The sequence below is a fragment of the Leptinotarsa decemlineata genome, unplaced genomic scaffold, assembly GCF_025532065.1.
Source record: "Leptinotarsa decemlineata unplaced genomic scaffold, Ldec_3_MD MMD2_tig00026336_RagTag_RagTag, whole genome shotgun sequence".
NCBI lineage: Eukaryota > Metazoa > Arthropoda > Insecta > Coleoptera > Chrysomelidae > Leptinotarsa > Leptinotarsa decemlineata.
In genome coordinates this window covers 3,362,906-3,375,775 of record NW_027412692.1, presented here as the reverse complement: position 1 = coordinate 3,375,775, position 12,870 = coordinate 3,362,906, and the positions used below count along the sequence as shown (strand labels likewise).

Sequence of the window (12,870 nt, the reverse complement as noted above, 5' to 3'; positions counted from 1 at the left end):
TTAGCGATTTTCGGGCAATTTTTCTCTACACATTCAAATTGAACCAAATCGTTGCCAAAAAGCCCGAAAAATCAACCAGACATGCACTGTTCGACGTTGGTTTGCGGAGTATTATTTCAGAGATTTGAGCATCGAAGATGACTCCGAAGTGATCAACCTACAGTAATCCAAGACGAGGATTAGAGGACCTTGGTGGAGACTGACCCATCACAAATGGTGCGTGGCATGGCGGAAGAACTGGGCGTCAGCTCAAAAAGCTCGAAAAGGGGGTGCTCCCCACGATCGACAGAAATTGTCATGTTTCGAGGTCCGCGGCTGGTGTGATTCACCAGCCAAACCATCACAGCAGAGTCATATTGAGAGTTCTGCCTCACCAACCATACTCCCCAGACACTCGCCAATTAACTTTCTCATCGGTATAACCTTTGCCTATCAGGACCAGGTAAAACCTTTGCCTATCAGGACCAGGCAAAAACGGCCTTCGTCGAATTCATCGCATCCCGACCACGCAATTTTTATGCTGACGGAATTAATTGACTCGTGTTACGTTGGAAAACTTGCACTGATTCAGATGGCGCTCTATTCGATTAAATAAAATATTACAGTTTAAAGTAGACTCATAAAAACGAACAAAACTTTTGAAACAACCGAATATATAGATGACAGTCTATCAAAAAAATGATCCTTAGCAAATAAAATCTCACAATCAGGTGAAAATGAAACAGCATCTACTAGTGGAATATATTTTTCAAAAAAAAAAAAGAAAAGACAAAGAAAATTCAAGATAATATTCCTGCAATTAATATTGCTAACTACAGTACCGTCAATAAACATTTTTACAGTCATAATTACCTATCAAGTCGTAAAATATGTAGTTTACTGGTTAATAAATATATTTTTGATTTAATCCTATAAAAATTATAGTGTGCTACTTGTGTCTTTGCGGCACTCTCATTTGCTCGTGCCACAACTTTCACAAATCGTTTTTCCGAGGTATTGGCAAGGATTGAGGTTAGGTTAGCTCCAAAGTGAGTGGATCTATTCGACCCTCCATCGCAACCCGCAAGGGTTTATTGTGCTTCACACCTATTCACACTCGACCAAATAAACGCAGTTTCTTAACGAAGCTGATTAGTTTGTATGGTGAGTGGTATTTCAGGTCGGATGGCATGAGTACGGCTTTACCGAACTCTAAAAACCTGATTCGGTCACCAGCGGGGCAGGCACAAAGTATGTGCTCTGCTGTTTCATCATTTTCCAAACAGAGGCGAAACACACTGTTTTCCGACAGTCCGAGTCCCTACACATGATGATTCAAATGACAGTGCCTGTAAGAAGGCCTGTTAGACATCGTAGTTCATTCCTACTGTAGTCCAACAACTGTTTGGTATCAAGCTTCGAAGGGCGAATAAACGCCTTGGAGTGAGCCAATTCTGGAAGATTCTGCCAGAAGACCATAAATCTTCTTGCCATCCAGGTGGTCAATCTTTGTTTGGCAAAGCCTAAAGCGATGCCAACGACAGGTTCTGGTCCGATGAAGCGCTTGCAGCACCTTCCTTTGCAAAGGAGTCAGCAACTTCATTGCCTTCCAGGCCAGTATGGCCAGGAACCCAGACCAGAGACAATCTTTTAAGTCTTCATATCGAGGAGAGTCGTTTTTGGCAATTTGCTACCAATTTAGACATTGCTCGGTAGGAGCTGAAAGCTTTCAATGCCGCTTGACTGTCCGAGAATATTTTTATTGACTTGTGTATGTGGTTGGATTCTTCCAATCTCTCCGTACACAATTCAATAGCGTAAATTTTCGTTTGAAATAGGTCGCATAGGTTCTTAGGCAGGTTGATATATCTGTTCTGGGTCTGCGACTGAAAACACCTGCACCAGAACCGGAAGGTGTTTTTTATCCATCTGTAAACCAACAGCTATCTTTAATATTTCCTTCTCCCGGAGGATCCAGTCCTCTCTACTCGGGAACAGTATTTTATAAGGCAGTTCTTAGTTGACAGTTGGAGGCATAAAGCCAGAGGTCATTTCCAGAATGATGTCACTTCCAGTATCAACCAACAATCTGTTGTGATTTGCATTAAATTGATTTGTGCAATTGGCAATGTGCAGATCTAGAAGGATCTCCATGGCCGCTGACGGTGTGGTACTGATGGCACCACTGATAACCAGAAAAGCCTGTCTCTGTATGCCAGAGAGCTTCGCCTGGGCCGTTTTCTGTTAAAGCCTTCGGCCACCAAGTAATTGCACCATACGTGATCATTGGTCTGACAATCATCACATGAATCCAATGGATTTGTTTGGGACCTTAACCCCAAGTTTTACCACAAATCCTTCGACATGCCTATAGGGACAGTCTGGCTTTGTGTAAAACTTTTTCCAAGTGAGCGTTCCAGGTGAGTTTTTTATCAAGGACAATGCCAAGACATTTTACCTCCTTTCCAAATGGAATGACCTCACAATTGAGGAAAAGTGGTGTTAGATCGTCCAATTTTCTCCTCCTGGTGAAAGGGATTATCACAGTTTTGCTGGGGTTGACAGACATCTGCTCCCTCAGTCACCAACTGTGAACGAAGTCCATCGGGCTTTGGAGGATATTATAAGCTACCCTTCTCGACATGGACCTTGCCAAGATGACAAGGTCATCTACATAAGCTTGCAGATCTACTTTTCCTCTGTCGAGGGCATCAAACAGCCACCACCTTGAGGGCAACCTCTGGTGACCCTGAGCCTAATGGCTCAGGTTGCAGTTGCAGTTCTGTTTACCAGCATGGCATAGATCCTGCCAGTTATGGTCGATTCTATGCCTTTTCTAGCCAGAGAGCAAGGGTGCCATACCTCTAGGATGAATAAAATAGTTATATCATAATTTTGAATACGTGGAAATTTTGAAGATATCAGATGGAGTTAATTCCTTCAAAATTTCCGCACCATATTGGCTTCGTGAAAATGTATCAAACTGTTCAAGTACACAACTAGCCAAATGAATATTTTTGATGTCTCTTTTTATTTTGGGGATATTGGAATAGAAAGATACGATCCTCATCACGAGCTTCACGAATGTTGAACATTTCCAGGAATATCTTTCTCCCTTCGAAAATTTGTGAATTCCGATTCTGAACAACGAAATCAACAGAAAAGTACTCCGAGTAATTTTTGATACCTTGTATCGAGTTCAAAATACTTGGGAGAAAATATCATGTTTTGCTTTTTTCTAAAATAGTTCTTGAATTATTTTCTTCTGGTTCCGCAACTTTTGCTGCCACGGCATCGAATTATGTCATCATTCTCACGTTCTTGATAGGCTATGTTGATAACATGTTGAGCCACCTAGTGAGCATCATGTCGATTCACATTCCCGTTATGTGAAACGTAACAAAATATCTGGTCTAAGGGATAGGAACTGACAATCTTTGGATCGTTAGTCGAACACACTACCATTAAGATAATTTATCGCTTGTTAGTGTAGTATTTAAATGAAGAGAAAGGAAATTTTATTATTTACCAAGATGGATGGACTTACCTATTGATATTTGCAGTTCTAGATGACGTATGTCCAGCTATTGTGATGTGAATAAATACTTTTGAGTCATTTTCTAATTTGTTTGCTAATTCGTCGCCTTTCCATTTATAAATAAATACCGCACTGATATTTCCTGAAACAAAAAAAAATTAATAAATCACAAAACTACATAGTTAATTGATGTCTAGGAAATATTACTGGTCATGGCCGAATAAATACTTAGATTTTCAAGATGAAAACTAAATAATGATAGAGGTGGGTCTGGCTCAATGTTGATTGAAAATTAATAAGGAAACAGCGGCCAAGGTGAGTGACCGATGTTTGAACGGACATACATACGGAAGAAACATTTGAAATTAAAAGGTAACCGCAGTTTAATGCTAATATTTGAATTTAATTATCTCGAAACAATATAAGCTATGGATCATCTGTGTGACAATGAAGAAACCAGATAAAACTGAATGTTGTTTTGTTTTTATTTAAAAAAAAGTGTCTTAGGACAAGTTCAACAATTCAATTTATATACTCCTGATTTCTGGAATTTGGATGTTTCGTCTTTATTGTTTTCAACAAACTTTCCCAACGTATTATCTGTTCTATATGCAATTTCAAAATCTTGTTTATTCAGAAATTAAGCCACTTTTTTGTTGTTTGAAAATAAAGTTTGTGACAATCAAATCGTTAGTGTAGTTTGTGGATTTAAATATTACTGGTGTTTTTTCCCAACACCAAATCGTTATTTTTACACCTCGACACGTGTTTCGATCACCAAGTGATCATCTTCAAGAGGTTCAGTTTTATCTTCCTCTTGAAGATGATCAATTGGTGATCGAAACACGTGTCGAGGTGTAAAAATAACCATTTGGTGTTGGGGAAAAAAGTCCAGTAATATTCATTACTACACCAAAGGTTCCAAACAGTACATCATTAGTTTGTGGATTTACTAACGGATTTTCATCAAGTTACGGCCAAGTCAATCAGAAAATTATTTCTATATTTCTACTCTCAGTTTATTTGTAGGAATGTAGTAATGGAAAATTGTAACTTTTTGAATTTGAGGTGTATGAGTAGATTAACTTTGATTTGAAGGGGTTATATTTTTAGGAGTGATTAATTTTTGGGAAGATCCCCACATTTTTTTGTATCCCAAAAATTAATCACTCCTAAAAATAAAACCCCTTCAATTCAAATAAGATTCCTCTTGGCTGGGATTTAATCAAATAGGTGAATGAATGTCATTACGATGTCATTGAAGACATAAGTAGATCAAACTTATTCCGTGACATTAAAAATCGTAATTCATGAATGATTTGTGTGTATTTTCTATAATGTTATCCAATTTGGTACTGAAGAGCCTTAGGGCAAGTGTCTTACGGTGAAACATCGATATCTACCAGTGAGGATGACAGTGTTCCATGTAAGTGGAATTTGTTACCATTCATTTAAAGTAGAACTCCTTTGAATGATATCTGATTTTATTCCATAACGAATGTTTGGAATACAAACTGAATGGAGAAAAGTATCTTCTGTATAATTCAGTGTTCATATAAAATTTGTTCATATTTGTTTCGAAATGTTTTTTTTTCGTGTAATTCAATGTTTGTATGAAAGTAGCTGTTTCAGGAGGGCTTCTAGTTTGTGTCTGAAAGTTGCTTCTTTGCATGATATTCACATCCATTTATAGAGTTCCTTATTTTCAAATTGATTACTTCCTTTCTTTCTTTGGAAGATTCCCACTTTTTTTTGTATCAAGATGGAGTAGTAGAAAGCCAAAAACTTCCTTTCCCAAAAATAGATTACCTTTTATTGATTTCAGAAATGGGAAATGTTCCTCCTGACGAAAATCAAGTAGTTTTCATAACATAGCTCTTGAACAACGCATTTCAAACTTATCATTTCAACCTTTTTCTTTAAAAAATTATTTAAATACTTAAAAAAGAGGAATGAAATAATGCATTCAACATTTGAAGGTATTAGTTTCTATTTCACCATTTGGCAACATCGGTTATAGCTAATAAAGGACAATGAATCTGTTACCTGTATGAGACAAACAAAGATGACATATTTCAGAGGCTTGCTGTTCTGTTTACTTATGTTCCGAGTTCCGAGACATTCTGTTACACATGACATTTTGTGCACCTAACCTATCTTCCTCTATATAAATACATAACAAAACAACTGTTGTTTATGTGACTTGTGGAGGTGGTATTAAACTACTATTTATATTTTGCCTTAATTGTTGATTTATAAAGATAATTTTCCTTTTTTAGAGTAGAATATCTAGGCACGTATAAATTATTTCAACTTGATATAGGCGCTGTTGCCAACATGTGAATAAGAAACAAATCCCTTTAAAAATTAAAACTCAACATTTGAAACATCAATTTGAATACTTTTCGAAGTGAATTTGAAAAACTCAAATTGAGGAACAATCCCCATTGATAGATTGTTTTCTTTATTGTTATATACAAGTAGAACAAATTGAAAAAGAGTTTTCTCTTAACATTGTCTGCCTACATAGGTACCAGTTTCACAAGTTTTCGAATGATTTTTAGATGCAAACAACTAGTTTTTCAAGGTAAAATAAACATATTTTTTCTCAAAAAAAGAATATTTCTAAATAACATCAGCTGGAGATTTCTATCGCAAGCAGCTGATATTTATTATCTCAGGATCAGCCATTTTCCTTTTTTCTCCGAAAGAAGTTGAATTTGAATCCTATAGCAACATGTAGGTAAATCGAGAATCCGGTCAAAGTAACTGGAAACCGCATGCTATTTTATTTGTTGTCAGCACCGGATATAAAAGACATTCACTGAATAACAATATATTTCTGGGAACGTTGAGATGATCGAGAAAAATATTTGTATTTTGCAGATTCATGTTCAACTTCAAACAACACGCGAGTGGAATATAATGTAGGAATTTGGAGTTGTTTTCTTTAAGGAATATCGGATGTTTGGGAAATGAGGTGTTGACTCTCTGAATAGCAAGTTAAAGAAATATGAGCATTATGGCAAAGGCGAGCCAAACGGTATCATGCATTTTGAAAATATTCATTATCCATTCATATTCATCTATAGTTCTATACTGATTTCAAAAATGTGAAAGTTTGTAAGGAAGGATGTTTGTATGTATGTTTGTGGCTCTTTCACGCCTAAACGACTGAACGGATTTAGATGAAACTTTACATAAATACAGCTTATACATCAGAATATCGGCTACAATTTACAAAGGTTTTGTGTAATTTTGGTCATAATATAACTATAAGTATTACATTAGCCGAAAAATTCTTACTCCCTGAGAGCTATCTTGGCTTGGGCTGCCTATACCCTTAGAGTTAAATGCAGATAATGTACCGTAAGATTGTTTATCTCAAATAGTTGTGAATAAAAGTGCGCGATAATATATGTGGTAGCCACCATATATGCAAAGTACTGAGCCATAAATACAATCAAATTGGATACTTTCTTTCCAATGCATATTTTAGAATATCTGCAAATTTTTTATAAAAATTGATACAACTCTTGTTTTGAATATTTATTAAAAATAAACTTTGTCTTGAACATTAAGTAATTTGAACGAATCGTTTGAAAGTTATCATGATAAGATTAACTTGACGCAACGCAGTAAGCCATTGCACGTCGCGTCTACTATAAGACGACGGTGGACGATACGCGAGGGTAGAGGGGCGGTTTAAGCAGTGAAGCGCCATCGCCGAGAACGCGACTCGAACGCGGGCAGACGTGGGAGGGCAGACGTCGTGACGGTTGTGTTGGTTGTAGGTAACATAATTCGATTCTCAAAGCTATTCATTACTTAGTGCAGTTGGCATATTTTTTTAGTTACTGTATTTTTGAAGTGAAAATATAAATTAACTGCTGTTGCTCGCTCTTATTTTAACGTACAGCCGAAGCTACTGAAGAATCTTAAAATATGCAGGCAGGTTCTTTGTATGGCGTAAACAAGCATCAATAAAGGGAATCAGGAATTTCTACCCCCAAGGGGGAAAAATAGGGTTTAAAGATTGTATTGAATTTCGTTTGTTTGGTTGGAAACCTTAAGTTTGGGATTAATAAAAAAGTATTTTAACTATTTCTTCAAAATGGTCCGTCACGAAACTTAATGTGGCAAACGAAATTCTATGCGGGGGATGTCGCGAGCAACAACTAGTTCGTCTATAAACTATCACCAAGTAAACAAGTCTTTCAATCCTTCCCAATTCCAAACCACTGGCGAACGTATTAGTTCAGAACTAAGTTTCCGAATTGTCAAATTTGAAAATAACGCTGTCTTTTGTTAACGCTCGCTTGCAAAAGTGAATTGTTGTAAGATATAGAAGTAGGTTCAGAATATGTGAATATGTTTTATCCTAGAACCTATGATTCGACATGTTATTAAAACGCATGTATGTATAAGATGGATGGATTAGTCAAAAGCCTAAGCCTCTTGACTTTTTTAGAAAGAAATAATTCAATCAGTTTATAGACCAAATATAGACAATGAAATACCAATATTTTCAGAATTAGATCCATACAAGGGTCCAGGACTAGATGACATTTCACCGATGCTACTAAAAACCTGTAGATTTACACTAGCTAAACCACTGTTCTTATTATTTTCCGCTTCAATCAGTTTGGGAAAATTCCTCATCATTTGGAAATCAAGTTATATAATACCAATTTTCGAGTCTGGTAACAAAGTAAACAACAAGAATTTTCGATCAGCATATAAGTACAATACCCAAACTACTTGGACATATCATTTGTGATAATATAAAGATTCCTTTAAAACAAGTGATTATATCAATGAACAGCATGGATTTAGTGAAGGTAAATCTGCCAATACTTATCTACTGTTGTATAGCCAGTATGTTTTGATTGCTCTGGAAAATAAATAACAAGTGGATGTAATTCACAGCGATTTTTCAAAAGCAATTGACATCGGGAACCATAAAGTTCTTTGTGGAAAATTAAAGGCAATTGGCTTTTTTTGGACTGGTTCCCAAGTTATCTTTGTAATAGAGCACAGTTTGTGAAAATTAAAGATTTATTTCTCATGAGATATCTGTTACCTCAGGAGTACCTCAAGGCAGTCACTTGAGACCGTTTCTTTTCAATATCTTCGTGAATGATATCAAAGAAAAAATTACTCACTCTGAAATACTGATGTTTGCAGACGATCTAAAAATGTTCAGAGCACTAGATTCATTGCAGGATTGTGCAAAAATTCAAATGGACCATAAATCTTTCTCAGATTGGTGTGAATTACATGGATGTCAATGTGGCAAAATGTGAAAGTATTTCCTTTTCAGAGAAAGTATTTCCCTTTCAGAGTCATTAAACCTTTATACAGCTGGTTATAGTATTGCAGGGAAGAAGTTGAAACATGTAAAATCTGGGTGTTATGATGAATGTCAAGATGGACTTTCATTTACAGTATGAACACATATCTAAAGAAGCGATGAAAATGTTATGATTTATATGCAGATGAACTGAAGATTTCACCACCATATTTTTTATTAAAATGCAGTACTTTGCATTGATAATATCAGTGACTGAATATTGCACTTGTATCTGGTCTCCAACTTCAACCACAGTCATAATATTGAGAAAGTTCAGAACAAAGTTCTTAGATATGTTGCCTTCAAAATGAATATGCCATTTGGAATTAATTCGCTCTACTATTGGCATGCAGGTATGATACTTCTCCATAAATGTTGAACAACGTAATTAATTGCCCAACTCTCCTCTGTCAAGTCAATCTGCTTGTTCCAACCAAACTTTCAGTCTGGACTTTCATACGTGTAATTATGGAAAACATTCTCGTTTGTCTAGAATTCTATTAATGGCCAATGAGACCAAAATTAATTTGTTTCAGATCTCTCAAAGCACTCTTAGATAAACTCTACGTGGTATAGATTTATAAGACTATTTTCATCACCATTCATTTTAATTTTCTCTATATAGGTTGATTTATTAGATATATAGATACTAGAGTAGTTATCTTTGTATAAAAATTGGAAGTTAACCTGTGAACAAATAAATAAAAAAATGAATTCCTGTTTGCTTGGGGTTGGGTTTCAGAATTTTCATGATTTTGTTAATAGAAAATATCACATAATTTGTAGTGTTGTAATTTAATTTGGTTAGAGTTGGTTAACTGAATCTTAGTAGGTTGCATCCCCCTTTATATGATAATTGGCAACAATGAGCACCTACGTAGAATTTTTAAATAAACTTCAAATTCATGGTAAATTTTCCATCTCAATAATATGATAACAGAATGTAACATATTGAATTACATGCGCCAGCTATGTTATTATTAAAAAGTTTTCTCTACAAGTTTCAACTGATATGAGATTTTATTATTATTATAATGTTTACTATTTTTAACTCCCGAGTACTTAACGTATGTATTTGCACATGCACATAGTTTTCATTTTTATTATATTTTTAAATTGTTTTTGTAACTCATTAGCGACAAAATCTCAACGACACTGTGAGCAACAACATAAGCTTACCCAACAAATACAGGGTGTCCCTGGACTTCCTCTTTTCGTCTCGGGAATGTATAGATGGGGTCAAAATATCACCAGTACTTCATATAACTTTTTTTCCTAAAAGTCTTCGTAACCAAGTTACGGGCCCTTGAAGTTACAAAATGAAAAATGTTTTTCTTTGATAACTTTTCAAGTGAATATTCAAAATCATCCAAATTTTGGTAATTGACTAAACAAATGAATTCCGTCGATGAGCTTTCATGCAGGAGTCAGTTGTTTTGCTACAAAGTCAGGAACGGACTACCCCCGATGGTCCACACCCCAAAACTTTGAAATGACAGATATTTTTCAACAAAATAAGGTTACTTGGACAATTTTATGAATAAAAGTACTCGTGTGGAAAGTCGATCGGAGCAACGAGTCTTGATAAAAATGTAGTTCTACTCGACGACATCAAACCCGCTCGTCCACCATTATTTGAAATGAATAATTATCAAAGCAGAAATAATAATGATAACGTTAATTCAACAATATTTATAACAGGAATAATACAAAGTATGCTAAAATGAAGTCGTAAACAAAAAGTACAGTACCTATATGGAAGTTTAAGTCACAATTGTGATAGCAGATATTTTTTCAAAAGAAATATCAAGTTCTGTAGATTCGTGGTGTTTTTAAACTAACAAGCTACTCTACTATGAAATATCGAATTCATTCCATATTTTATATGTACATAATACGTGTGGAATAATCACGTTTCGTGTTGATCAGTTATCTGAATCTCATGAAACTCAACATTCGAATGTTTCAAATTCTTCTTCACAGCTAAACTGTTGAGGAGTTTCACTGATAATTATAATTTTATGGGAGAAATTCTTTAACACGAATCTAAATTTAGCTGAAAAAACGCACATCGGAAAAAATATTTACTATACTAATAAAAAGCAAACGAATGAACTACAAAAACGGCTGCACATGATCAGATGAAAAATATCCAGGGAATAATATTTCTTTCACAGATGTTGACAAAAAAACCTTTTAGAAAGTTTTAATAAAAAATGAGAAACTGGAATGCGATTTTGTTTTGTTGAGTGGTGCGTTGTCATATGACTATCATTGTATTGTCAATATTCTATAGGATATTTTGAATTTTTTTGATATGGCCGAACAGTTTACATTCAATGAATATGCAGATATGCATGTATTTTATGGACGAGCATTTTGTAATGCTGCAGAAGCTCGTCGTCTGTATTCCGAGCATTTTCCCAATCGAACGGTACCGTCAAGAGAAACATTCGAGCGTGTCGATCGCAGCTTGAGGGAGACAGGTATGTAATAATTGATAATTAATTTGAGCACGTCGTTTTATTTCGATATTATTGTAGGTACAGTTTTGCCAAAACGAGGTGGTGAGGGCGCTCCTAGGACTGTACGTACCGTTGTATTGGAGGAAAATATTTTGGAAGCCGTCGCTGATGATCCTTCAATGAGCATCAGAAATCTATCAGAACAGTTCCATACATCCAAGTCCACTATTCATAGAATAATTAGGGAACAACTGCTCCACCCATTTCACATCCAGAAGGTACATGCCATGACACCTCAAGATTTTCCAGCACGACTGGAATATGCCAATTGGTTCATGGATAGGCAAAGAGAGGATATGACTTTTATTAATCGAGTTTTATTCACTGATGAAGCAAGTTTCAGTAGAGATGGAGTTATCAACTCTCATAATCTCCATATATGGGCCGAAGAAAATCCCCATGGGATATTGCAAACCAAACACCAACGGAAATTCAACGTGAATGTTTGGGCTGGTATCATAGGAAACCATCTTATAGGACCATTCGTTCTACAGGACCGATTGAATGGAGAACGTTATTTGGAGTTCATTCAGAACGATTTGAATGGACTTTTGGAACATGTTCCATTGCAAACCCGAAGAGATATGTGGTTTATGCATGATGGCGCTCCTCCTCATTTTAGTTTGATTGTGCGTGACCATCTGAACCATATTTTCCACAATAGATGGATTGGTAGAGGTGGGCCATATTCATGGCCATCGCGGTCTCCGGATTTAAATCCATTGGATTTCTTTCTGTGGGGGCATCTAAAAAGCCTTGTTTACGCTACACCTATTCACACAAGAGATGCATTGTTGAATAGAATAACATTACATTGTGAAGCCATACGAAACGAACCTGGAATGCTATTTCAAGTACAGAGAGGGTACTTCGCAGACTAAGAAAATGTATAGAGAGAGAAGGTGGTCATATCGAGCAGTTTCTGTAGCGGATTTTTCATTTCTGTTTGCTCTTGAGGCTCTTGAGTTTCGTTAGTTAAACGTGTTTGCATTATAAAAATTCGTTATGAACATTTTACCTATCATTTCCATTTTCCTTAAAAACTAATATTTTCGAATAATGGTAGACATCTCAGGATAAATGTTGTTGAATTAACGTTATCATTATTATTTCTGCTTTGATAATTATTCATTTCAAATAATGGTGGACGAGCGGGTTTGATGTCGTCGAGTGAAACTACATTTTTATCAAGACTCGTTGCTCCGATCGACTTTCCACACGAGTACTTTTATTCATAAAATTGTCCAAGTAACCTTAATTTGTTGAAAAATATTGAAAAATATCTGTCATTTCAAAGTTTTGGGGTGTGGACCATCGGGGGTAGTCCGTTCCTGACTTTGTAGCAAAACAACTGACTCCTGCATGAAAGCTCATCGAAGGAATTCATTTGTTTAGTCAATTACCAAAATTTGGATGATTTTGAATATTCACTTGAAAAGTTATCAAAGAAAAACATTTTTCATTTTGTAACTTCG

At 35.6% G+C, this 12,870-nt stretch overlaps 1 protein-coding gene across 1 annotated transcript in view; it reads right to left on the bottom strand.

The window, feature by feature from the left end:
• Window positions 1–12,870, bottom strand: part of LOC111503910 (ring finger protein goliath) — a 180,392-nt gene that overhangs the window by 47,674 nt on the left and 119,848 nt on the right. Inside the window, 1 exon segment of the mRNA XM_023158345.2 lies at window positions 3,527–3,659. Coding sequence (XP_023014113.2) covers window positions 3,527–3,659 — 133 coding nt within the window.